General features: G+C 36.7%; 3 protein-coding genes across 6 annotated transcripts in view; 1 reads left to right on the plus strand and 2 right to left on the minus strand.

The window, feature by feature from the left end:
* The window catches only part of ap2a1 (adaptor related protein complex 2 subunit alpha 1), a 32469-nt gene extending 23110 nt beyond the window's left edge, over positions 1-9359 (minus strand). For all 3 annotated transcript variants that reach the window (XM_059347764.1, XM_059347763.1, XM_059347762.1), the window contains exons 1-5: positions 8572-9359; positions 3494-3705; positions 1612-1805; positions 1305-1434; positions 985-1086 (exon numbers count right to left, since the gene is read on the minus strand). In XM_059347764.1, coding sequence (XP_059203747.1) covers positions 985-1086; positions 1305-1434; positions 1612-1805; positions 3494-3705; positions 8572-8638 — 705 coding nt within the window. In that variant the 5' untranslated portion in view covers positions 8639-9359. The remainder of the gene's footprint in view (positions 1-984; positions 1087-1304; positions 1435-1611; positions 1806-3493; positions 3706-8571) is intronic.
* A 3846-nt stretch (positions 9360-13205) lies between these two features.
* prmt1 (protein arginine methyltransferase 1) lies at positions 13206-22694 on the plus strand. Of its 2 annotated transcripts, none has more exons than XM_059347743.1 (10): positions 13206-13250; positions 16097-16192; positions 16310-16465; positions 16621-16684; positions 17462-17604; positions 18588-18675; positions 19604-19719; positions 19819-19969; positions 21521-21642; positions 21729-22694. In XM_059347743.1, exons 1-10 carry the CDS (start codon positions 13224-13226, stop codon positions 21810-21812), a joined length of 1047 nt encoding a protein of 348 aa, XP_059203726.1. In that variant the 5' UTR covers positions 13206-13223; the 3' UTR covers positions 21813-22694. The 2 variants fall into 2 exon arrangements, with proteins under 2 accessions (XP_059203726.1, XP_059203725.1); XM_059347742.1 differs by having other exon boundaries at positions 13209-13250; positions 16106-16192.
* Positions 22695-24010: 1316 nt separating this feature from the next.
* LOC131983130 (secreted acidic protein 1A) overlaps positions 24011-27670 on the minus strand; it is a 7391-nt gene continuing 3731 nt past the window's right edge. The window contains exons 2-6 of the mRNA XM_059347749.1: positions 26816-26910; positions 25988-26056; positions 24906-24957; positions 24772-24808; positions 24011-24118 (exon numbers count right to left, since the gene is read on the minus strand). Of these exons, the coding sequence (XP_059203732.1) occupies positions 24070-24118; positions 24772-24808; positions 24906-24957; positions 25988-26056; positions 26816-26910 (302 nt within the window). The 3' untranslated portion in view covers positions 24011-24069. The remainder of the gene's footprint in view (positions 24119-24771; positions 24809-24905; positions 24958-25987; positions 26057-26815; positions 26911-27670) is intronic.

Here is a 27670-nt window from a genome sequence, read left to right on the forward strand (position 1 = left end):
CAAGTGCACGGAGAAAAAAAAAAAAAAAAAGGTTGCAAGTGCACGTGTGATTTGTTGTGATGACGTCGTAGCTGTGCGGCGCAGCACCGGTCAGACAGTATTGTGGGCATAGCATGGTTGAAATAAACAAAGTTGAGTCGGGCTGCTCTGTGAACATATCGAGGATGACGCAGGAGTCTGAGGGATTTAATTTCAGCGAGGCAGTTTGGAATAAAGTGGCAGGTAATATTCCTGAGTTGAAGATCGGAGTTTTAGCGGAGGACCAGAGATGCAGCAGCTAGCTGCTAGCTGTTAATGACTGATCTACAGAAGAATGGAGAAAGCAAACGGAGTAAGGAAGGTCCAATCTGGAGGCAGACTAAGGCCAAGCCCGGGTAGACATTGGAGAGATAGCAGCTGGCGGCGAGCAGGCGTAGAGCCGGCTGTTCGTCTCTGCGCCGGGTTGGAAGAGAGCAGCAGCTAGTGGCTAGTGGCCGCGGTGAGCAGACACGACCAGACGAGGAGGTAAAGAAAAAAATAGTGCGATCGTCAGCACGCTTGTTAATCAAGACGTCAAATGAAAACAGGTTGAAATCAATTATCAGTTTAAAGGTAACGCCGTTTAGGTACCGAAACATGGTACCGTTTGATTTTACTTGAATCGGTACTTGGTAGTACCGACGGAATTCGGTCGGTACCTATAAAAGTAGCAGCTCACCTAAAACCCCATCCCTAATCAGTGGTCTACACCAGTTTTGGTAATTGACATATAGTTCATAGAAAACAGTGCTGTCAATGCATTAGAACACATTTTAAATTAGGAATAATTGCTGCCAGTGCAAGGTGAAACAATCCAACACCCCAGAAAATCTGTTTTGTTAGACTGTGAAAAAGCCTTTAATTCAGAATTTTGTAAAAGCTTTAGATACACAAACGGAAGATAAAGTTTTCTTTACAATTTACGGTTCATGACCCACATGCACCCAAACATACACACATACTGACCCTGCTGAGTCGGGACACAGCCAGGGAAACACAGGTTTTGAACTCATCTGGATTCTTCTGGCTCAGACAGGTGATGAGAGAGATTGCTGCTGTCACCACACCCTAAACCCCAAACAAGCACGAGAGGACAACTCAGACTGGTTTTATCATTTCAGAATAAATGTATAACATAACATCAAAAGTTTCAACTTTTACTACATATGTTAGCAAACAAATGTCAAAACACTTCCATCTCTCATAAAACTTAAAATGCACACACAAAAAAATTAATCACATGCAACTACATTTCTGAGGTCAAGAGGTCTGAATTATGTGCTCACCATGTGTTGGTCATTGAGCAGGTGCACCACGCGTGATGTCCACTCACCCATCAGCACCAAGTCAGGAGAGGTCTTATAGAGTCGCAGCAGACACAGAGCGGCTGACTGTTTCACACTGTCCATCGTATCACTGTGGTGCATCACATTCACATTACCAGCGGCTAAGTGAGGTCACAGTGATATCAAGCAACGTGATAAAAAACTTGCTTTTTCAAACACAGTCATACGAAATAAAAAACACAACATTTAAGGATGATTTTCATTTAATTTTACTTCATTAACGCGCCAAGGCTGAAGCAGTACTCACCCAGCAACCAGGATCCGAGGGATCTCGCTGGCAAAGGCCTCTGCCATCTCGCGGCTTCCCACGTTCGCAATACAGTGAAGTGCCAGACACATGAATGTGGGGTTGCGGCTGGACAAGTCATTTTTGATGGCGTTGTTGATCAAACGTATCAACTCGCTGTTGCTGTTTACCAGCACTGAGATGAACAGGTAACCCTGAAGTTAACAGAGAACAGGAGAGCAATAAATCGATCAGATTTAAAAATGGCGGAAGAATCAAACACCACAGGAGGAAATACAGTGTTAAAAAGTTGTGCCATATAATATTGTTGTACATCATATCTGTTCGTTCACTTAAGTCCCTCTGCAAACAGCAGTATGATTGATGATGGTCTTAGAGTTTTAACCGGAAATTGGCTGTAACTCACTAACAATTTGTGCAATCATTATAAATCTTGGTAGAGATCTTCAGTACATGTTGAGAAAAAAGTTTTTTGTAATTATTGGGTAGCACTTCTAAGTGGATGTCAATTATGCTACATACACACATTCTTGCATGCAACTAACCTCTGTTCAAAGCTGGTGACATTACATTATACAAAATGGCCTTAAACATAAACAATCAAAAGGAAAGCAAAAGTAGAGCACAGCAGGAGTATGCTTTAAATAATCATAAGGCTTCACAGAAAAAGGGGTGACAGGAGTCTGACTTTTTACTGCAATGCCAATAAAGTTAAAATTAAATAGGACCGACTTGTTTGTTTGACAGCCACAGGGTCAAAGGTTTAAAAACCTCTTACTTTCATCAGTACATGGGTTCATGGTTGCTATCCTCAGGTCCAATTACATATTATCTCCTCTACTTTCAGACAGTGTGTGCATTCCAAGGCATACACACTGAAGGAATGTGTCTGAGGGGCAGTTCTGCTGTCTTTGGTGGAGCTGCAGTGAACACTAACAGAGATTCTGACACAGCATTATCCTGCTTACTCAACATTTCCTGTTCCTGAGAAAGTGGCCCACTACACAGAATCAGGAAAGTAAATCACAGTAGTATTTGGTATTAATTCTGCTTTTTCATCACAAGCCTTCAACTATTCATCTTTCATGCAATATTCAAAAGGGACACATTCATTTAGGTATCCTATTTAAATTTCCAAGTCCATCCAATGATAACGCTATCATTTGTGAGTGAAACAAGTGATTTTCCCTTGTGGAAAAATGCAGACTGTATATGACTTGAATAAAAGGTAAAAGGGACCACTAGCATAAACTGACATGGCCTGCTTTTTATTTTGTGAAAGTGCTGGACAACGATCTGACTCTTAAATTTTTGTTCTAAGAATTAAATCTTTCTAATTTTCCACAAAAAGTGTTAATGCAGCAAAAAACATAAAACTAAAAGTTACCAAAATTGGCAGGTGGTTTGAAAATTTAAAATCTCTAACACTGTTGGCTTTAACAAGTTGTTAAAGTAACGGCCTTCTAGTATAGCTGTATATTATTAGCCAAGTCATGTTTATACCCAGTCTATACTTCCAGTGCAATATTATCGGACCAAACGACTGATCTGTCATATAATATTTGCGTATTTGTTTGGTGTTCCAATTGCCTTTTTTGGCATAAACTCTAATGGAGTTGGGGTTTTTTAAGTGTCAATCTTTGTTGTTTCTATCCAGCTTTTCTAATTAGATTGTTCACTTAAAAACATGGCTTTGTCCTTCGACATGTCAAATTGCTTTAAGCCACTTTTTTGTTACATTGGATAAGCTTACAACAGTTTTAGAACAAGCTATTTAAATCTATGTATAGAAGAGCAATACGTTTTTGAAGCAGATCTATTAAGACACATGCATGAATTTCTAAGTATATTTGGTTATACTCTTAACACACACAAGACTTACAATCTGTTTTTCTGTGTACTTGTTAGAGCTGAGCAGGTTGACTGCCTCCATGTGTCCAAAGTCAATGTCATGGCCGAGCAGAAAAATGAAAAGCAGCTTGCATACATATTTCTTCTTGCTATAGCCATCGAGAGCCTTGTCCCCTTTAAACTTGGAGCGGATGTTGGCCAGTTCTTTATTGATCCGTTTGATCTCAGCTTCCTTGCTCTTACCTGCCAGGTGAAAGGAAGAAGTACAATGTCAAATTAAATCATGGACATGATGATCATGGGTATAAAAAGACTCTCACTGTGAAAAAGCAGTCTCAGCAGCCATGACATGCATGAAGGTTTGAGATCAAGCTCCTTTGAATTTGTTGTGATCAATGCGCTCATCTTTAAGAAATTATGATTTTTTTTAAATGTATTTTTTGATCAACATGAGTCACCAATCTTTCACAAAAGTCACAAAACACACCACAGTGAGAGGGAAATTGAATTCTGCTTCAAAAGGTTGAAATAATAAGTGGATTTAGAAATATAAGTTAAAAGCAATGTACAAAACAAAGCTGCAGAATTCAGCTTTTAGCCCATTCAAATGCAGATCATATGAACTGGAGCGAATATTATGAGTAATACAACTGACGTCTGATGTGATGAAATGTTTTCAAATCCGACCTTTACTCGGTTCTTTATACATTTATCTTTTTTTCATTACTAAATTATTGCATTTTTGAAAGATATATTATTTAAAATAAATAAATTAAATTAAAAAAAATGCAGGTATCAAAGAGATGCAGGTAAACTGAAAGAGTCAAGTTAACAACAACTAAGATCCTAAAACAGCGCATACAATATAAAGTACATTACAGTAATGATCAAAACACCTGTTTAAAAAGAATAACTTGTAGAGAAACGAGGAGTCAATGATTCAATTTATGGAGCCCTGCTCAGTTGCCAATCTCAGTTAAATCTTTGCAGGGTCAGAAAAAGATTTTACATAGCGTTTTATACACATATATATATACACACACACACACACACACACACATCTCAGCTTTTAATAAATCTCCTTAAGAAAAATCAAAGAATAGATGTATTATTTAAAGCCCTCACAGCACCAGCAGGTGCCCAAAAACTCTGCTTAAATCAAGTAAAGCACCAAACTAAGTGACATTGGGCTTTTCTTGACTGCTTTGTGTTCTCCTTTGCTTGTGAAACGCCATTTTTTGTGGCACACTGTTAAGCTGAGAATGAATCGGTTGGTAACCTGAAGGAAAGTATGACAGCATTCATTTTCACTTTTTTGAGGTGAAAAATCAACTGTGTAGATTCAGAATATTTTATGTTTAAGAGAGATTGATAGATAGATTCGACTATCTTGTCTTTGGCTTCTCCAGTATATAAGATACAAACATGACACGCATAAAAACATACGATCTATGAGTAATAAATAAATACACTAGCAAAACATTATACACCAATGAAAACATACAGCAACAAATAATTGTGCAAATGGGCAGGAACCAGCAGCAGCAGGTGAACATTTTTTTATGAAAATCGATGGCAAATTTGCTAAATCGTTTTCCGGGTTGAGAAGCTCCAAAAGCACTAGTCAGTCACACTCACAGATTGGCCTCTCACAGGCACAAGGACACAACTGTCAGACACAGTATTTTATCTATTGATTATTTAAAATAATGAATACAGTTGGACCCTAAATGTTTTGCACCGGATAAAGAACATGAGTCACTGGCACGCAAAAGAAAAGGCTGTGGACAGATGGCGAACTGGTCTTCTTGCTATTAAAAGAGTAAGCGATATTAGGTTCTGTGACCAGCTTATTACATTAGAAAATGCATATCAGCCACACCTGCCCTGTGATAGTCTGGCGACCTGTCCAGGGTGTACCCCGCCTCTCGCCCAATGTCAGCTGGGTTTGACTCAAGCCCCCCGCGACCAAAGTGCGGATAATCGTTTAAGGATGATGAATGAATGAATACCAGCTACATGACCATGTTCATAGCTCCACAGCTGCTGTCAATTTCAAGCCATACATTGTAGCTTCTATGTCTGGATAGGTTTTTGTTTGTGGAAAATGCAACACGGCACCATCACGCTATAATATTAGACAGAAACAAGTCCTCTCTCTTCATCTCAAGGTCTTCTTAGTTCAATGTTATACAGGCCGCTGGATTTATGAATGCCATTGCCAACAGAGAATTGTTCAATAAGTCCACTGTGTCAGAGTTGTTATTTCAAAAATTTACACTGTGTTAAACATGGAACAACACTTGTCTTTTCCTCAACATAAAACAGCTAATAACAAGCAAACCATTGTGTTCCTGTAGTGCATGTTTTATTAAATATCTATTCAGTACAGTAGCCTGCAGATTTGTAATGTTTTATTGTAATAATATGAAGGCACACAGTTCAGATAATTAATTATTGATGCTTGAAATCCCAAAATGCTGCCATTAAACATAAAAAGACAGACTCAACTAGTTCAGCATTTAATTCCAATGTCACTGTTTGCCAAAAACATTTAATAGCCCCAATGTAAATGTAAAATCCCATCGGTTTGCTGATCATGGGGTTGTCCAGCACCGTGATTGGTCTCACAGGCACTACCTGTGCCTCCACCTGCACCTCCCATTGCTGTACCTCTTTTAAATGAACAGGGATGGAAACGTGGATTCAATTAAAAAAAAAATGTCCTTCCCATCCCGCTGTCAGAATGCAATATAAAAACAATATCACCTTGACCTAATTTAAGGGACACCCTCATTTTCAAGGCATGATGGATGAGCATTAAGCACCCTTAAGCAAGGCATTTCATTTACTGTGCTCACACAAGAAAAACGTATACAGACAGAGAAGCTACAGTGTATGGCTTGACGTCACCCAGCAGCTGCGATACAATAAAGATGGTAATGTAGCTGATATGCACTTGCCAAAGTTACATGTTGGTTACTAGTTGGTCATAGAAGGTAGTATTACTTAATAGAGACACGGTCTGTTAAGCTTTCTCCGTTAATGTCCTCTTTGATCTCTTTGCCTTAGCCATCATTTCCGTAGAGGCTGTTGAACCCAATTCTATTGCCAGCTTACCCTGCTTCGTTCAGGCCCCACACATGGCACCGCTCCCAGCCAGCATTTCCCCCTGCCTCGGGTCTGAACCCGCCCACAGGCTGAAATTCTCTCAAATCAAGGTCCGTCCGAAATATATTAACCCTGCACAAATGGTGCAGATCGGGGTGCAAGATTTCATAAGAATCAATAAATCAAGTTTTTATACATTTCAATTCACATTTTTTTCAACAAAAAATCGTGGTTGGTGTGTAACTGCTATAAGCTGTGATAACTCATGTGAACATTATGTTGACAAGGAGGAATAAACTCCGCAGCTCAACATGCAAAAGACTCTCCCCATGACAGCTTCTACATCTTTAATATGCCAGCTAGCAGGGCCATTTCTAACTTGTTGTGGCCCCTATGCAAAATCATGCTATTCATAGGGTCCCAACCCAACGCACCCTTTATGTCAAGCACTCATGAAAACACACCAGATCTGAATTATATTCCATGTGGATATAAATGAGGCCAAATACTACTTTAAACAGAAAAAAACTTAAACATCAAAACAAACATGAAATCATACTATTGAAATGAAAATTGAAATTTTTAACTTATGGTGATATAGAAAGAAGATTTACAATTTTGGACCGTACATTTCAGAATGAAATATATCCGCATGGTTCTGGGAAGATGGTGCAGAAGGTTAGTTAAGAGTCCTGCATCCATGATTCTGTTGTGTTAAGTAAGAAACTATACGACTCTACCTTAATGCTGGCTCCATCAAAAAATACTACCGGGCCCAACTTCTTACTGGGGAAAACCCTTTGTAACAGTCACTCTGTCATAAAGTTAACAGAGCATTGACTACAATGGAGCGTACCTTCTCATGCTATTACAATGGTAACAATCACTAGAATGAGAGCTAACAACGAAAGGAGCACACAGCAGGACTGAAGTGTCTGTTCTCAGAAACATTAAGCATTACAAAGTGAACCTCAGTCAAAAAAACATAAAAAGTTTACAGTGCAATAAATGTACTGAAATGCTAATACAGAGTGCAGTTTGGACTTAATAGTACTTTGAGTTTATAGTTAGACACCTTGCATCAGTGTTTACATTGATCTACATTTCAGTCAGGAAAAAAAGTAAAAAAACAAAAAAAACAGACACATTAACCCCTTATTATGTATTGAATTACACTACTAAAGTAACTTACTTGTACTCTGAAAGCAAAAATTGTATGTAGTTATTGATTAAAAAATGCTTTACATAAACTACATATAAAACACTAATAAACAGAACGAACTATTATATGTATGTGTTTATTTTCATTAAGGATCATTACAAATATGCTATAGTCACACAGTGAGAAAAAATCTATATCAAGTAGATAAAAAAAATAAATGGCATTGTAGCCGCCAAAACCGAATAGTGTGATTCCCACCCCTAATAACCAATTATATATTTCATGATGCCTTATTCACTAGGTTGGTTAGTGTTTTATGGCAGGACTTCTGTCTGAAGAGAGGTCTAGTTAGTTCTCCTGCTTCTAGTATTTGTTGAGTGTACAGAGCTGTGTCCCCGCAGTCAAATATATTGCTGTTATGACTGCCATGCTGTTAGCTTTCAATAATGACATGTATACCGCTTTTCAACTGTGAAATGAACCTCCGTTTCCAGAGTAGTTTGGACATCTGGATTTCTAATATCGTACAGATGTTTCTGGTCTCAGTTTGACCAAAGCCACAGTCAACACTCAAAAACCAAAGGCCTCGTTTTCAGTCTCTTGATTCCGTTGCAACAGTAGTGGTAAAACGGTCATGTGACAGGCATTCATTATGACAATTATTACAATGGTCGTTGGAGGCTAATAAAAAAAATTGGCACCGACAGGGGATTAGCGGTCTCTGCTTTGGTGCCCCCCACGTCATTTCACTACAGCATGTACAAGGGTAACGTAACAACCAGTCAACCGATAAATGACACAAATCAGTGAGCAGAATGACAGAAAATGTCACTTACAGTTTCTTATGTCCGAGATGAAAACGGCTAATCCGCGCATTCCGTCTCCTTTCGACACAGCCGGCATGTTTGCAGGTTTCTGTCCTCACTCCGGCCTTAGCGTTATCCGTAGAAATGAACTGACGTCGGTCAGCTTTTTACACTGGACTGGAGTGGAAGATGGCCAACTTGACGTTTAGTAGTAGCTAGCTTCTTCGCAGCTCGCTTCACCTTTATGATTGACTGATGCCTGCCAAGCTCACTGTATGCTTGTGGGTGGCTAGCTCAGATAGCATTTGCTAGATTAGCTGTATGGCGGTGGATCAACCCGCAGCAGGATAAGTTAACGTTATCCGTGTTAACTGGCTCGTTTCCGCTGGCTTTGGGAAGCTAACGTTATTTCATTCAATCCTTATCTAGCTAGGATTAGAAGCGACGCGCATAACACCTTACGCTAACAATTACTATACTAATTCAAAGGGAAAATCAACAACTACTCCAATGTCTTTCAGATGAATGCAGTCAGATGTGTTATTGGAAATAACGTCCGTGAATCTAGCGCTAAGTTTACTTCGAGTCAAGCACCGTAAAGCTAGCTTCACAGCTAGCTAGCTGGCTACCAATATCATTCAAATACTGGAATACATCACCGGTTAACCGGAGTAACTCAGAAGACTGGCTTAAAAGCCAACCAGCGATATGAAATTATAGCCCGTCTCTCTCTTAATTTGGTCAATAAATGTGCTGTATAATTGATGTCCGTCCTGCTCTCCAGCTCCACTCCACGGCTCGGATAAGGCTCGTGACAGCAGATCCGACAGCGTGAACGCGCGACGCACCCGTGCACGCGCACGCTCCTTCCCTATAGCCCAGCATGTACTGCCATGATATCAGCCCCGATCCACTGTCATCAAAACCGAAAACCTACCTGTACTTTGAACGAAAACGGATTAAGCAAGAAATGGCTAGAAATGAGGGACACTGTTTATTGTTAAAAAAAAAAAAAAATTAAAAGCGGGACAGGTGGAGGTTGGATAACACGTTTGACCAGCGACGAGACTTTTTTTTTTCTTAAACGTTTTATTTTTATTATTATTATAACTTTGTTTCACAAACATAAAAAACATATAATTCATTACAAAAGCATTTCATATGTTTATTCTACGCCAGGGGGGAGGAGAGCTTACAGTAATATATTTAATAGTTCACAAATATCAACTGTTTTGATAGCTTTTGGTTGTTGGAGAATTTAATAGAAGCGATGTACTGCCTGAGCTCATTGTGAAAGGCAACAAAAGATGGTTTTCTTCGAGCAAATTTACATTTATGAATATTAAATTTCGCCATCAGTATGATGAGGTTTATAATAAATATTTCATTGAATTTGTCTTTATTTTTGTTAAAGTCAAAGAGTCCAAATAGTACATCACTCCAAAACAATTTAAAATCTTTATCAACATTGCTTGCAATAAAGTTACAAATATCAATCCAGAGACCTTGGACACCAGCGACGAGACGTGATTTGTTTGTTTTGTTGTATGTGACGTCGTATGTGTGTGCGTGAGTTGTTTAGGCAATATAGCAGTCACGTGCACTGACATTTGGCAGGTGGTAATTATTAGGTAATTATTTTTAAAAACTAAAGTTACAAACATGACCACATCTTTTTCCTTACTTGCATATTTATTAATTTCGATAAGGCTACCAGTATACAGGTGCATCTCAATACATTAGAAATATCATGGAAAAGTACATTTCCAGTAGTTCAAGTCAAATAACCCCAACCAACTATTGAGTGCATAAAGATGGACATACTTTCAGAGGCCAACATTACCATATTAAACATACTTTTTAAAATTGGTCTTTTGTAATATTAAAATTTATTTGAGACACTGAATTTTAGGTCTTCATTAAATGTAAGCCATAATCATTATAATTAGAAGAAATTAAACATATGAAGACATTATATTTTTCGTTCTGTGCGTAATGGATCTATATAATGTGTTATTTCCACTTTTTGAATCGAATTACTGATATAAATAAACTTTTCTATGATATTCTAATTTATTGAGATGCACCTGTACTCATGAAGATGTTTGAATTCTCAAGAGATTATTATAAAATTATCAAATCACACATAGAAGATGGTTTTGAATATTAACTATTTCTATATTCATCACAAGCATAAGCAACAACAAAGAAAACAATGCAAAAGTGTGTATGTTGTAGTGCTCTATAAAATAAATATCCATTAAAAATCAATAAACAACACAAAATTAAACTGTAAGTCAGTTTCACTGTTTTTGTTATTTTGCAGCCTACACAGAATTCTGTAAAATGTCCAAAGCATGTTTATAAAATTTTAAATTATTTAAGAGTGATGAATTAAATCACTTTTTACTTAGATTTGAGCTTGTAGGCTACTTGAGATGAAATGACCACAACCTGCTAAAACACAAGCACATTTACTGCTTTCTTTCCACTTAGATTGCCCTTTTAAACCACCAAACTACTCTTTTTTCAGAGCACTACATACAATTCTTCAACATCATTATAAATAAAGATTCAAGAGCCAAATAACTTTATTAATCCCAGAAGGGCAATTTAGTTTCACAGTCCACATTCCTAAGAAAACAAACAAAACCAAGTTCATTCAGGCGTCACATTAATATGTCTCTTGTTCAAAAAAGAAAACTCACCTGTTAGTTTCTCAAAATGGGACAGAAAGGGTATTTTATGGAAGAAAATCAATAAAGAGTGGCAGCAGCACTGGGGTCAGTAGGTAAGAGGTGAAATTTAAAACCGAGTTGGTACTGTGAGAAATAGAGGAGGAAAGTGGAGACTATCATGACTAGGCTAAGAAAATAAATAAAATAAGAATATTTTTTGTGATCATTGTTAGGTACCATAAACTGAAGAGCATGTGCTTGTTAGTTACAGGAAATATATAGATCCATAGCAGGACAGGATGGAATAAAAGTAAAAGATTAGGGATAAACAGGGGCAGGAGTAACGAGCATTTACAAAACCTCACTAAACCCCAGTGGTGGAATGTAACTTAGTACATTTACTCAAGTACTGGACTTAAGTACAATTTGGAGGTAGTTGTACTTTACTTGAGTATTTCCATTTTATGTAACTCTATAGTTCTACTCCACTACATTTAGCTGCAAGCTTTAGTTACTTTTCAGGTACATACTGAATATAAAAACATGATCAATTTAAAGTGATTAGATTTTTTTTTTTTTAATTAAACCACTTAACAGGATATTAAGTAGTTAAAATGAGCCATACCTTTACAACATTTAAATGCTGCTGATATAAATGCATCAATGCAAATAATCTAATATCATATTTGGAATGTATATATAACAATCTGAGTGGGTCCATTCTGCATAATGAGTATTTTTACTTTACTGTAAATTAGGGCTGGGCGATATGGACCAAAAGTCTTATCCCGATATATTTAGGCTGAATATCTATATATGATATATATCCCTAATATTTTTTATTGCAAAATGAGGGCAAAAGTTCAGTCAAAGTCAAAGCCAAGTACAACATGTCACAAGTAGTTTTATTGAAACCGTTTATTTAAGTGAACATAAGTTCTGTATAACAACAGGTGTACCTTTAAAAAAAATAAAAAATCAAAGCTCCATAAAGTGCACATTAAAATAAAAAATAATATCTTAAATAAAAATAGCCTATGAAATTAAATAGGCCAATCATTTTCTGAAATAAATATATTTATATGAGAAAAGAATAACGAACATTACAAAATAACTAAATAGGACACACCCTAGTAAGGGCAGCATTTATATATAAAGAAAGAAAAAAATGAACTATATACATATATGCGATATCGTCTAAATCCATATCACATTTAAAAATATATTGCCAAGCCCTAAGCCCTTTAAGTACATTTTGATGCTGATACTTTTGTACTTTTACTTCAGTAAGTTTTGAATGCAGGACTTTTACTTTTAGTGGAGTAATTTCACAGTGTGATATTAGTACTTTTACTTAAGTAAGGGATATGAATACTTTTTTCCACTATTGCTAACACCAAGAAAAGAATCATGCTCAGTCAGCTTCATATACTTTTTTTTTCTATTTCAATGCTTTATTGAAAATTACAAAAATAAACATTTCTGGCACGTTTTTTTACAGTACATACCTTGCATAAGTGTAGAAAGAATGCTAGGTGAACATCAATCAACAGCAAAACTTATAATAATAACATCAATATTGTAAATTCAGAGCAGTTGAAATAAAATAAAATAAATACAAAAATAAACAGAAAAAAATAAAATACATATAAAACAGTCTAAATGTTCGTTTCAGTGGGATTTTTTTTCAAGATATCATATAATTGTTGTGCCTTTGTTATTGTTAGAATTTTTAAGAGATTTTAAGTACAATTTGAATTCATTGATGAAGACAATAAATTTGGGGGGTGATTTCATCACTCTATTCTTGTGGATGAAAAGTTTTGCTAAACAAAGGGTGACGTTGCAACATAGTTCATCGTAGTCAGCTTCAATGAGAGCAGGGCCAAAAACTGGATACTGTAGGAGTTCCCTAGCTCCAGTAGGAGGCAGTAGTGCGACCCTTAGGATGCGAGCTTCCCTTAAAACACAAAGAAGAGGAAGAAGAAGAAACAGACGATCGAAATGGCGGCGCCAGCAGAGAGGATGGAGGTACGGTGTTACAATAGGAACAGCAATAATCTCAAATTTGTCTTTTTACATTGTCCACACGGAGTTAAATGTGTCAGGAAATGTGTTGTGAGTTCCCACGCAGTCTTAACATGAGTTTGATTTTTTTTATTACATAAGCGAAGGCTCGTGATGTGTCCATTTTAAGTTAAGCTAGTTAACGTGAACTGTTACTTCTGTGATGCAGTTGCCGCTCACTCTTAGACATTTCTCGCATGTAGCCAAATTTGGATAAACTTGTGCGCTTTAACCATTCCGTGTGTGTTTGACCATATCATTTGAGGGCCAACGTTGTAGGTCTAAGCGACTGATATTAGCAGAAATGCTGTTTTACTTGGTGCGACAGCCAGCCAGCCGGCCTTTGAGACCGCATGGGAACTAACGTGTTGGCTTAGAGTTAGCTTTAATAACTTACTTCAGGTACGGATGCTGCCTCATCCTCTCCTGGTTTCACTGTTTGTTTGCTATTAGCACATTCTACTGTTGTGAAGATCTTTTTACTATATGGGGTCATTTACTGACTTAAAGTTATGATTTGTTCGTCGACAAATGAATAGCATAGCGTAGCATCTTAAAAAAAAAAAAAAAAAACTAAACGGCGTTAGGTAACGCCAGGAGTTACCTGTTAATTGGCTTTACAAGAGGGCAAGGGACTGGCAATTAAGTGACCTCCGGCGATAAGATGTAATTTAGAGACTTTTGATGGGTCGCTGGAAGACATTGTGGAAGTTTTAGAGATGATCATTGGCAATCTTAAAGGAAGGCCGAAATCTCATCAGAGTACTATCAACCATGTGCTCCCATCTTTTGTGCTGCGTGGGAGGCTGGCCTCATTCAATGAAAACTCGGGTAGTCTCAGACCCAGCACAGTTAATCACTTGGCTAAAAGGTATTTAAAGACCACACGCGTATCAATTGTGCTATTCAATTACACTTAAATTAAAAAATAAAAATCGATCTCATGTCGCGCCGAGATTTAAAAGTGGCTGCTGGTATATAACAATAGTGGCATAGACTTTATATGCCGGTAAAGAAAAAAAAGCGTTATTTTAACTAGTAACTCATTCAGTGTTTTATATTGAATGATAAAATAGTAGGCCTGGATAAAATTCAGAAACGTGGAGTTTTATGTAATGTGTGATCAAGTTCTACTTTTTCTGGTTAAAATGTGGCGGTGGGAGGTGGTACCATCCTGATCATGTGCACACACGTGCATACGCATCGGGCCTTAAACCGGCACATGCAAACGGTTTTCAAACGAGTTAGACCACATTTGTGCATTTGTGGTCTGTTTAATATTCAATTAAATTCAACATTTAAGCTAATATGTTACTTTTCACCGTTAATTTTAAAAAGTAGTTTAGAATCTAATGATATATATATTTTTTTCACCGGGTGGTTGAAGAAGTATTCAGATCTCTTAGGTGAAAGTACTAATACAACACTGAAATTATTCCACTACAAGTAAAAGTCCTGCATTCTTACTGAAGTAAAAGTACAAAAGTATCAGCATCAAAATGTACTTAAAGTATCAAAAGTAAAATTACTTGTTATGGAGACTGTCCCCTAACCCCTGTTATGTGTTTTAATTTATAAACATGTGTAATCATTTTAAATTGATATATTTCTTTGTTAAATTTCATTCTGAAAAATAACTAAAGTTGACGGCTAAATGTAATGGAGTAGAAGTATAAAGTTACATTAAATAGAAATACTTAAGTAAAGTAAAAGTACTTCAAGACAGTACTTAATTGCAGTACTTGAGTAAATGTACTTGGTTAATTTGGAACACTGGTTTCCCCATTACACAGGAAGCAGTTAGAAGTAGACTTTACATAGTTCAATCTGTCCTAAATTTACATGCCTGAAGACTTCTCGAACCTATGTTAATCCACCTGCTGGCAACAGGAAGAAGGCCTTACATGGCTAAAATAATCCAATTTACATTACTTTTTCATGGTGTGGTCCACACATGATTTACAGCAACATGGCATATAATTGTTTTCTAGCACTACATAAAATGTGCAATCCATATTTTCATCACCATGCACTTTATGCACACAAATGTGTTTTTCTCTGTCATTACCCCGACACATGGCAAGGGCCCATTCATAGCTGCTTGCAGCTTTAGTTAAATCTGTTTTGTTGCAAAATGGTTGTCGATTGAGAGCCATCTGCAAAACAAAAGGCAGGCACAATAATTAACTGTTTTTCTTTATTGAGAGCAGCATGACTGACTTGCCGTCCATTTAAAAAACCAGAACATCGTTCTTCACTGCGATAAAACAAATGGTGGCAGGCCTTATTTGCTCAGTAGAAAACTGGAGGACAGCAACAGTGAAAATACAAACTTGAGCGTATTGTTTTGGAGCCCTAGAGTTAAATTCTGGGCTTGGAGCAGCCATCCCTCATAATAAAGATGCTGCCCGTACAAGGCGGGACACATTACACATTTCTAATACACATTTATTTAATTTAAGTTTTGGAGCCTGATCCTGATATAATTGGATCTCTATTAGGGAGAATTTGTTAAAGTAAGCTCCAATAATTGGATAATGTACTTGACATTTAATGTATCTTATCACAGATCATTTCATAGGTTTAGTTCTCGATTAGTTTACTATGCCTAGGTTAGAATTTGCAGATGCCTTCTGTGTATGATAAAATTACCTGTCACTTTTGAGATGTGGTAGGAGGTGCTGTTGGAGTGCAATTCTTGATACACTCAGTTAGTACTTTAATTAGAATTCTGAGCCTGGTAGAGTTCTAAATCAAGTAGCAAAGCCCAGGCTTACTTCAAGTTGTGACTGTGTTTCTCTTTTGTTGAGGTGTCACAGGGGGAGAGCTCAGCCAAGCCTGCTGCAGAGGATATGACGTCAAAGGACTACTACTTTGATTCATATGCCCACTTTGGCATCCACGAGGTAAGTTGTTTTCAATTAAACAAATGGCAATGCTTTCATATTGAAAATATCAAACCGTTTATTTCTTGAGCTCTCTTAATCCTTCTGCTATTCTGTCCTTTTCTATCGCCGCTGTAGGAGATGCTGAAAGATGAGGTTCGCACGATGACTTATCGCAATTCCATGTTCCACAACACGCATCTGTTTAAGGACAAGGTGGTGCTGGATGTGGGCAGCGGGACTGGCATCCTCTGCATGTTTGCTGCGAAAGCCGGAGCCAAGAAGGTTATAGGGGTACGTTTTGAGCTCTATCAAAACTAATCTATTTGAGTGGTTTTCCGGACTAGCTCGACTTAGAAATTGCACCAGTAGTCCAGTGGCATTGCTTCTTTTAAAAATGGCATAAAAAGTGTGAATTTAAATGTCGGTCTTTGGGTTTGTCTTAACAGATCGAGTGCAGCAGCATCTCAGACTACGCTGTGAAAATTGTCAAGGCCAACAAGCTGGATGATGGTGAGTTAATGGAATACATTTGTGACACGTGCAACACCACATTTTGGAATGATGGTTTGAACATTGTTGTCATATTTTAAGTCTGTCGTAAATGATCACATTTAATGAGTTGAATCTTTTTTCTTTTCTTTTTTGTTAAATTAATTTTCTTTAATGAATATGGGTGCTTTTAGATTGGTCCGGGGGCATATAAAATATAATATAATAAAATATTGTAGAGGAGAATAAGAGTTCTTTTATGTTTTATGTAAGGCATCTTATTTTGACAGTCTTCTTGTAAATTATGTAGTGGGTTCTGTTAACACACTGTGCTCCTATTTTGAAAGCTGCTTGTGTTTAGGAACAAGAAGTTTTTCGTCACGGATAAGCTTTTTGTGATTAAAACAACTTTATTATTATTGTTAGCTTATGTAAGGTTGCGGCTACCGAACGTAATAATGCAACTATGTGTTTTGATCACATTTGACCGGCCTGCACAGGCTACTAGTTTTGAGTTCAGCACACAGATCATGTGGGGGCGGGACTGATGCTGGCTGAAGAGCAGTTTGTTTGTTGTTTTTTTTTTGTTTGTTTTTTATCACAATGAGTGTTTTTAAATGCTGAATGGAAATAAATATGTATTGAAACAGAACATTTCATTGAATCTCATTGTAATGAATTTTAACTTTTGGACTGTGTCCAGGGAAGACAAGAAACCAATTCTACAAATGCCTTTATACTAATTTCACTGCTAGTGTAACCTAATCTTTATCTGCCATTTTCTTCTTGTGTCTTCAGTTGTTACTATTATCAAAGGGAAGGTAGAGGAGGTGGATCTGCCCGTCGATGGAGTAGACATCATCATCTCAGAGTGGATGGGCTATTGCCTCTTTTATGAGTCCATGCTCAACACAGTCATTTATGCCAGGGACAAGTGGCTGGTACGTATGTGCATCTGTGACACTCTCCTTTTGTGTGTCTTAACATAAACGGTTCTTCTGGAATATTATTTATTCAATTTGATATAATTATGGCTATACATTTGAATCATTTAAACTTTATTCCTTTTAACTGTAAGATTTTAAAAAAAATCTTCTTTCACAACATAAATACTTAAATGAACATAGTCAGAACAAGGTTTCCGCTACATTTATTTAAAGTTTCACTTGTTTCCTTGTTCATGTATTTACTAAGCTTACGGTAAGAATGCCTTCAAAATAAGAGCACATGGATGTGTTGGCAGAGTCCACCACAAAATTTACAAGACTGTCAAAATATGATGCCTTATTTAAAATATAGAAGAACCCTTATTCTCCTTTTACAACAATTCATTAAAATATGCAATGATTAAGATGGAATAGTGGCATTAGAATGTGTGAAAGGCCATCAAATTCAGGCTTTTAGGGCAAAACATTTTTCCAAACCCCCCTACTTTGTTCGCGTCCTCCCCATCAGTCTAAAATTTTGTGGGAAACACTGGTTCTACAGCTTGTTTTGCAATCTAGTGTCATTTTTTTATACTTTCTAAATTGCTGATTGATATTTACATGCGGGGGACATCCAGGGGGCCAATGACACTTTACCCCCGCTGCTGAAAAAAATCCTAGAGGAAACACTGCAGAAACGGTCCTCCTTTTCTTTAATATAAGATATTTATTGAATATAATATCATTTACATCAGTTTCAGCTTTATATTGTTAAACGGAGAAGAAAACCCCTGTTTTATTTTAAGTGTTTGTGACATAACACATGTTGCTCTGACTTGCAACTGAACATTTAGCCTACTACGTACAAAATACTTAAAATGTATACTGTGTAATTCCATTCAACCTAAAATGCCTGAGATAAGATTGTTTGTCCACCTGCAATAATGGCAGTAGTTGTCACACAACTGAGTCTGATTCTTTAATTTCTCTCCCAACAGAAACCAGATGGTCTCATATTCCCCGACAGGGCAACTCTTTACGTCACCGCCATCGAAGACAGGCAGTACAAGGACTACAAAATCCACTGTGAGTAGTCTTCCATTCCATGGCTCAGGTTGGGTTAGATAACAGATTCCCATCGGGAGCTGGTCGTCTATAATACGGTGGTGAGAAACTCTCAGTAGCCCAGTAGTGTTCAGCTCTATAATGAGGAAGAACATTGTGTTTGTGTTCCCAACAGGTTTCCTATTGCAAACAGTAATTTGACTGATTAGTTCAACCCTTTCCAATACAATCTAGTCCATCCTCAAATGGGCTGTCCATATTCTTCAAAATTGTCATCAGTTAAAATCATTAAATTGTCATTTCAATAGCAGAGTTGCATGTTTTTATTTTATTTTTAATGTTGTGGGGGGTATTTATATAGGCCTGTCACGATAATTACTATATTGACTTATCATACGATATATAAAATGGACACGATAGTTTTTTTTCTGGACTCGATATATAGTCGTTTACATGCATGTTTATTTACATCAGCCGCACTGCTTCTTTCCCTCTCCTGTCACTCAGCCTTTCCCAAGGAGCAATTCCAGCTGTATGTTATTTATAATATAATTCAAAATATTTATCTTTTTGTATTTTTTGTAAACGGAGCCTGAGAGTCTATTTTATTTTTGATTATAGTTTGTTTTTTATTTGTTTACGATGTATTAATATTTCTTTTCCACAGTTCAATTCCAATGTTTAAAATTGTCAAGATTTAAAAATGATTTCCTGTTGTAAAAGGATGTACTTGGATTATTATGCTCCAATATCATATCAGTGGCATAAAATGGTCCTAAAACGACATCAACGAGTCATTGCGAGAGTTTCTTGGAAAATATCGTCCTGAAAAACTCAACAATACACTGGTGGAAACCCTGCATTAGACACTACTCAGGCCTGGACACAATTGGCTGTTATTGACAAGTAATGTTTTCAGTGAACTGACTGGTCTGTGTGTCCACAACAGGGTGGGAGAACGTGTACGGATTCAACATGTCCTGTATTAAGGAGGTGGCGATCAAGGAACCCCTGGTTGACGTGGTGGACCCAAAGCAGCTGGTTAGCAGCGCCTGTCTCATCAAGGTGCGCAGAGGAATAATTTTGTTTGATATTCTGCTTCTCAAATGATACAGGGAGAGTGGTGTTGTATGGAATCTGATGCTTGTGGATTTGTTTGTTTAGGAGGTGGACATCTACACAGTGAAGGCGGAGGACCTGACCTTCACCTCACCGTTCTGCCTGCAGGTGAAGAGGAACGACTACATCCACGCTTTGGTCACCTACTTCAACATAGAGTTCACCCGCTGTCACAAGAGGACCGGCTTCTCTACCAGTCAGTCTGCCTTCTTTCTACATACACTACACCTGTTGTCTTATGGCTCTGTAGAACTCTGATAGTTCCTTAGTTTAGTCACTTTATAAGATCGACATGCCTGATTTATGATACTTTCATTATCTCGGGTAGAATATTTGGGGGTTTTTATTGGTGGTTTATATGTTCTGATGAGTGAGAATATTAACTGTTGTTCTGGTAATGTAATCAATAATTATGTTTAATGGGATGGAGAGGTTTCTTTTTATGGTAACCATTGACTCTGAAGCTAACTGTATGCAGTGTTTTGCTGAAGCAAGAAAATGGAGAATTACAGATGGTTTAAAGACCTTTTTTAATGCATCTGGCAGCTCAAATTCGACCAGTACAAACCTCAGCGGTAGGAGTCTGATCCTGGAACACCGGATGCTTTAGTGTGATAATTCTTGTTTTCAATGTACATGATTTCACATTTTCCTACAGTGGGGGGAGAGAAAGGAAACCATAAATTGCTATAAATCCTTATATGGTATCATCACATAAGTATCGTGTTAATATCAAAATTGGAGTAAAGATATTGTCCCAGATTTATTATACAGTATAATAGAGGTGTGAATCACCAGAGGCCCCAGGATACAAATTTATATTGAGTCACAAAATGATATTGCGTTTTTAAGCATTGTGAGTATTGTGATACAATATATTGAGATTTAACTGTTAAACTGCATTTTGTGTCCACAAAATTAAATTTAATCAATAATTGTTTTGTCTAATAAGAGAATTCTATTCATCTCACTTCAGTTTTATTATTTAAAACCCACAGACTGACCAACAAGGTATTCTGTCAAACTGAACTGATAAACTGAAGCTTTGATTCGGCTGTGTCCGTTAAATAACGTCGCAACGGACTAGCAAACCTGGTTTCAGTGTCTTTAGCATGTAGCTAAAACCCTCGCTATCGCTGGGAGACTTTTGCAAATCCAGAGAGCCTGATTTCATTGAGATAGCATGATGTCCAAGGTCACAGGACCACCTTGAGAATCACCATGAAACATGAAGAAAAAAAGAGACCCTAACTTTGCAGCTTTATTTCAACAACTTCCCGACATGATATCCTGACGCACATGGTGCCTATAGATTCTTAGATTGTCTAGTTTCGTGTGATTCCAGTATATTGCTAAATGTGAGGATTTGATAGTTTGATTCACAGTTCAGCAGCAGCTACGACTTCTTGGCTCTGATTGGCTATCATTCAGTCATGGTGAAATCCTGCAGATGTAACTAGGGGCACCAGGATGAGGCACCATGTTTTTTGTTCAGATGAGCTGTATCATGTATTAGTGACAAGTTAACCGTAGCTTTAATGAATATTGCATTATTTTTTTTTTTTGTTGAGTTTGTTTGTTTAAGTTATTTTTTCCTTTTTTGAAATTTAAGTGTTTGGCTGCATTTAGCTCAATATTAGCCCCTCTCACTCACTCGCCCCTTTATAACCAGGTTTTGCTTTGGTCTGTTGTGCTGTTCTGTTATAGCAGCAGACTGTATTCACACTCTTTATTTCCTTCCTTACAGGCCCAGAGTCTCCCTACACCCACTGGAAGCAGACAGTCTTCTACCTGGATGATTACCTGACCGTCAAGACTGGTGAAGAGATCTTTGGCACAATCAGCATGAAGCCAAACATCAAGAACAATGTAAGCTCCTTCAAACTTGCTGGATTTGAATTGAACAATGTATTTCTGTGTGCATCCTGTCTGATTTGTTGCCGTTTGGTTTGCAGAGGGACCTGGACTTCACCGTAGACATTGACTTCAAGGGGCAACTGTGTGAGGTGTCGAAGACGTCCGAGTACCGGATGCGCTAGAAGTCCGTCTCCCCCCTCCTTGCCTTCCTGTGTTAGCTTGTCTTTCGTAGAGGACAGATTTTGCTGTTTGAATTGGAGTCTGTACAATAGTTTGATGCTCCCCATGCAGCAACATTTTAATAACTGTCATATTTTTTTTGTCATTTTTCTTGTTGATGCGTTAACAGTATTTAAAAAGTCTCACATTCATGGGGTCTGCGTGCAATGGCATGGTGATGCATTGTGCCATAGTCACTCGACAAAATGCGTGTATTTGACATGTCCCTTGGTGGTCCGACATCTTCTTTGAGTCTTGGTCTTGGGTTCTTGTCCTTTTGCATGTGCAAAATCCATATAAAAACCAACACAACAGCCCCGCTGACATGTCTGCATAGTATTACTGTTCAGTCACTTTGGAACTCTGTATAGTCCTTATATGACCCAGCTACTTATCTCCCTTTGTTTTTTTTATTCTGTTGAAGCTGTATGTGGGTTCTTTCGGATTTCTGTATACTCAAGAAACCCTGCCTATTCACGTGTGTACCCCTTAATAGAAACCATATGTAACTGACAAGAAAGCTGTCCACCACATACTGTAGGCCCTGTTCAAACCAAAAATGCCATGTTTAAAAATAAGAAAATAAATTGATATTAATACAACAGGTGTGGTGCTGGTGTGAACGTGGTGCTCCAGTTTCCAGTGAGGAACAACACGCTCTGTAAAGTTATCACAGATAAATTCCTACACAGTACATACTAATGTCCTAGTATATTCTTTTCGTATAGTAAACTCGATATCCAGATACTTCGTTCATCGTTAAAACATGAATGTGTATGTGTTGATGTAAATCAAGCTGCGATTTTGTAAAGCTACTGCCTATTAAACTACAAAGAGACATCAAAGTGTTTTCCTAAGATTTAATACTTGTGTTTTGCTTTCCATGATTTTTTTTCCTTTACTGCCAACCTCGACTTATTTTTTTGCTGTTTTTTTCAGCTGTGAGCTTCTCTTCAATTTCCTTTTGGGGAATGAATGGTGATTATTAACATTACACTTATAGGTTTTTGTAAACCAGCACTTTTCCAGTTTGAACCATCTACATAATAGAAACCTACTTAAAATCAGCATGTAGTTGGGATTTAGGACCAGATTCAAGGTGCTGCACACATTCAGGTTGCACACACTCGGGAAGTTAAATCTAACCATAACCACAAGTGTGCTGCTGCAAGTGTGCAATTGTTTCTGGGCCTATACCATGTGAGATAGCTGTGTCGCAGGATATTTAATGTACCAGTTAACTCCCATACTTAACATACAAAAGTACTAATACCACTTAAGTAAAAAAGTATCTGCATTAAAATGTACTTAAAGTATCAAAAGTAAAGGTACTAGTTTCACAGAATGAACCCACTCACATTGTTAAATATATTCCAATATATTATTGGAGTATTAGTTTTGATATGTATTTTCTCAAGGTAGGGCTAATTTTAACTACTTAATATACTGTTGGGTTCATTTAAAACAATTTCCCATCACTTTAAATTAAACATGTTTTTCATGTTAAATCTCAACCTGAAAAGTATCTAAAGCTGTCAGTTAAATGGAGTGAAAAGTGCAATATTTGCCTCAACACTACAAATACTTCAAAATTGTACTTAAGGCCAGTATTTGAGTAAATATACTTAGTCACATTCCACCACTGATGCTCTAATGTTTAAAATGTATTTTGATTTGTATTATCATGCTGGCAAACTTGATGAATTTATATTATATCAAATAATTCCAAATCAAAAGGCCAAGAGTGATTTGGGTGTTGAGATCGAGTTAAAATATATTTTGAGATTAAGTGAAGTCTAAAGTCACAAGACTTATTTATTGTATTTTATTTAACTCTAAGTCTCAGGTCCATCTGTTCCTGGGGTTTTCAAAATTGCAGTAAAATGTGTTTTCTGACAGCATGTTGACTTATTGTAGAATCCAGGAAATATTTCAGTCTAGTGAGCATATTCAAATCAATAAATCACTTGGTGAAAATGTCCCTTTTTATTTCACATATCCCAAATATGACTTTAAATATTTTTATTTTACTCAAAAGTACGACTTAGACTTGTAAGTTAACAACAGTACACAAATATATTTCGTTATTCCTTGAAAATTTTTATATTCAGTCATTGGTGAGCAAACATTAAATGTTCTCAAGGAAAAAGGCAAAAATAACAATGAAAATGAAGGTGTAACATATTGGATGGGCCACATGGTGGCAAGTTATGGTTGGGTTTAGTTGTCATCATCATCATCGTCATCATCGAAGACGTCAGCTACAGTCCTGTGGATGGAGAGACAAACAGACGTTATGGGCAGTGGTGGAAGAAGTATTTAGATCCCTTTCTTAAGTAAAAGTACTAATACCACACTGTTAAATTACTTCACTACAAGTAAGAGTACTTTGTTCAAAAGCTACTTCAGTAAAAGTACAAAAGTATCAGCATCAAAATGTACTTAAAGTATCAAAAGTAAAAGTACTGATACTCGTTATGCAGAATGGACCCACTCAGATTGTTTTGTATATTCTAAATATATTATAGGATTATGTGTATTGATTAATTTATGTAAGCAGTGTTTTAATATTATAAAGACAGGGCTCATTTAATTACTTCATATATTGTTATAAGATTCAATTTTTAATAGTCTAATCACTTTAAATTGATCATATATTTTATGTTAAATCTCGACCTGTAAAGTAACTAAAGCTGTCGGCTAAATGTAGTGGAGTAAAAAGTACAATATTTGCCTAAAAATGTACAGAAGTAGAAGAAAAAGGTTACCTAAAAGTGAAATACTGCAGTAAAGTACAAGTACCTCAAAATTGTACTTAAGTACAGTACTTGAGTAAAGGTACTTAGTTACTTTCCACCACTGGTTACGGACCATAATTCATTATCTTTAATCAGGTTATAGTGAGTTGTAAATATGACTTACTTATAGATGGATCCAGTTACTTCATCAAGAAAGCCGCCTTAATAGAAAAAGACAAAGCAAGTGTGAACAAACTGCAACATTTGTCATCAGAGGTAGAACTCTATTTTTTTCTGTGACAGCTTTGATTTACTCACCTGGTTGGCAAAGAGTTTGGCAAGCAGGACACACATGGCAGAAACTGCACATCTGTGGACAAGAATAAAAGCAATGAATAGAGGAAATAAGTGAAACCATTTCTATTGTATCACAAGAAACCCCTATCCATTTGTCTGACCCTGGAGTTGTCTGTTCCTATCCCGCTTCCTTCTCAAAGTGAGACTACACTGTCATACTTCATGTATGTAAAAAACATGAATATATGCCTTTATTATAGGTCCTGCCTTGCCTTGCCTTATATCTTAGAAGTATGGATACCAGTAAAGAAAATATAGGTCAAATGCTTGGCTCATGATAAAACTAAGTAAAAAACTAAGTCATGTTTGAAAAATGAACTCAGATTTTTCCCTCCATCATAAACGACACATTGGGTCGTATTTTGGGGGAGTCCATTGGCAGTCCACTGACAACGACCTGCTAAACCTACTGGAAGGTGGAGCTGGCCCCGACTGGCCAATATTTATGGGGATGACAACTGATTTGATCTTTTGATAACATACATATCAGGTGCTACTGGAAAAAATTGAAATTTTGACCTGATGATGGTGCAAGAAGACCACCAAACATTTTGCAAATCATACTGAGAGGAACATAAATATCTGCAACAAATGTCACAGTAATCCATCCCATATTTTTTTTTAAAGAAGATATTTAATTCAGAACCAAATATGCCAACCTGCTGTCAACTTGTGTTAGTGGGACAGGCTATCACCAAAAGTCATAGGTCAAAGGTCAGATCTGCCCATTTGTCCAGACATGGTGCCAAAGGGGGAAAAAATAAATTTTACGTGATTGTGGTTGTTCAGGCAAGGTCAAGAGGGCACCTGCGGTCACCAGTAGTTATCTTCTTAACACATAATGTTCATTTTATTCTAATTAGTTTTAAAAAATTGTCAAGTGTGACATTAATTAACAGCACATGTTCATCTTTCAGCTTGTTCGAGAGAGTACCTGTATTACTATGTTTAACAAAGGTGATTAAGATTTCCCTTTGCTTTGGGGTTTGAGGGGAGCATGGGCTGACTAGAAGTTAAATGTAATATAATGTGTATTTTCTCACCTTGCAGTCGTCACAGTGTTCAGACTTGTCTCCCTCTTTACAAGGACATTTGTCACACTCATCACAGTGCTGGAAAATGACACAATTAGTTAGAAAGAAATCTTAAGACAGGAACATACATAACAGAGCCTACAGAGTGGACATGTGTAGATGGCCTGATTACACCCAGTGGTGGAAAAAGCATTCAGATCTTTTACTCAAGTAAAAGTTCCAATAAAACACTGTGAAATGACTCCACTACAAGTAAAAGTCCTGCATTCAAAACTTACTGAAGTAAAAGTACAAACGTATCAGCATCAAAATGTACTTAAAGTATCAAACGTAAAATAACTTGTTATGCAGAATGAACCCACTCAAATTGTTTTATATATCCCATATATATTATTGGATTTTTGTTATTGATGCTTTTATGTAAGCAGCATTTTCATTTTCTTAATGTAGGGCTTATTTTAACTACTTAACATACTCTTACTGTTAAAAAATGTCAATGTTAAATCTCAACCTGAAAAGTAACTAAAGCTGGCAGCTAAATGTAGTTGAGTAAAAAGTACAATATTTGCCTCAAAATTTAGTGGAGCAGAAGTATAAGGTTACATAAAATTGAAATACTCCAGTAAAGTACAAGTACCTCAAAATTGTACTTAAGTACAGTACTTGAGTAAAGTTACATTCCAACACTGATTACACTACTTCCATTTCAATACGTAATGAAACATGTCCAGCTATGCATAATAATGTTATAGTTCAGATGTTACTGGAATTTTGTGAAGGTTTGTGTAGTTTTCTGGCTTAACTCGAATGACGACATTAAATTTCACCTATACATACCTCACAGAATTCACAATATGAGCACACAGAGCCCTTGTGATAACCATCGTCATCATCGTCGTCGTCATCATCGTCGTCATCATCATCATCATCATCTGCACATAATATTGATAATAAATATATGACTTTTAAACTGAGGTACTTGAAAAGATGTAACACTCAGCAATGCTACATCAAAATACATGTTGAAACATTGATAATGCAGGCATAAAGTCACATTTAGATTATAGTTGCAAATTACATAAATCTTCAGTCAACATTTTGTGATGTAATAAATTATTTGTTGTCTCCTTTTTTTAAGCAAATTGCATTTTAACCTGCAATATAATTTTCTATATCCTCTTCTTTCTTTTCTTATTTGAGATAACGATGTTATCCTTACAATTAAGTCTGTGAAAAGTTTTCAGATTACTCTTCTGACAAAAAAAATTAAAACTCAATAAGGTCATAATTTTGGATTAAACCCTTTACTAATTTCTGTCACAAGTATGATAATAATTAGAAAAAATATGAATAGCCCTAATTGTCTTGTACTGTTAGAGGCCTAATTTTTATAATTCTCAGTTTGAAATACAAACTAACATAACTATCTTTATGTATAAAGAGTAAGTGTCAGCACAGAGAAGCAATCTGTGGGAAGTGTCTCTAGATTGTGTTCTGGATTACACACAGTGGACAAAAGTTTACCTTTTAGTTACTAACCGAGCCAAGAGGACACTGGCTCATGTGTAAAGAATTTTCATGTTTTGACTGATATTGTAAAAGAAAAACCCAAGTCGAATCCAAATAATAAAAAATCAAATCTCCAAAATGTGAGGTCAAATTTGGGGCCTGGCAGTATTCCAGAATAGCTGT

This window comes from Centropristis striata, chromosome 13, assembly GCF_030273125.1.
Source record: "Centropristis striata isolate RG_2023a ecotype Rhode Island chromosome 13, C.striata_1.0, whole genome shotgun sequence".
Taxonomy (NCBI): domain Eukaryota; kingdom Metazoa; phylum Chordata; class Actinopteri; order Perciformes; family Serranidae; genus Centropristis; species Centropristis striata.

Excerpts from the sequence above, each read along its gene's own strand:
- prmt1 (XM_059347743.1), top strand. The coding sequence starts at position 13,224 with ATGGCGGCGCCAGCAGAGAGGATGGAG. Across the intron at positions 16,193-16,309 it reads CCCACTTTGGCATCCACGAG|GAGATGCTGAAAGATGAGGT; the intron begins GTAAGTTGTTTT and ends TCGCCGCTGTAG. Across the intron at positions 17,605-18,587 it reads ATGCCAGGGACAAGTGGCTG|AAACCAGATGGTCTCATATT; the intron begins GTACGTATGTGC and ends CTCTCCCAACAG.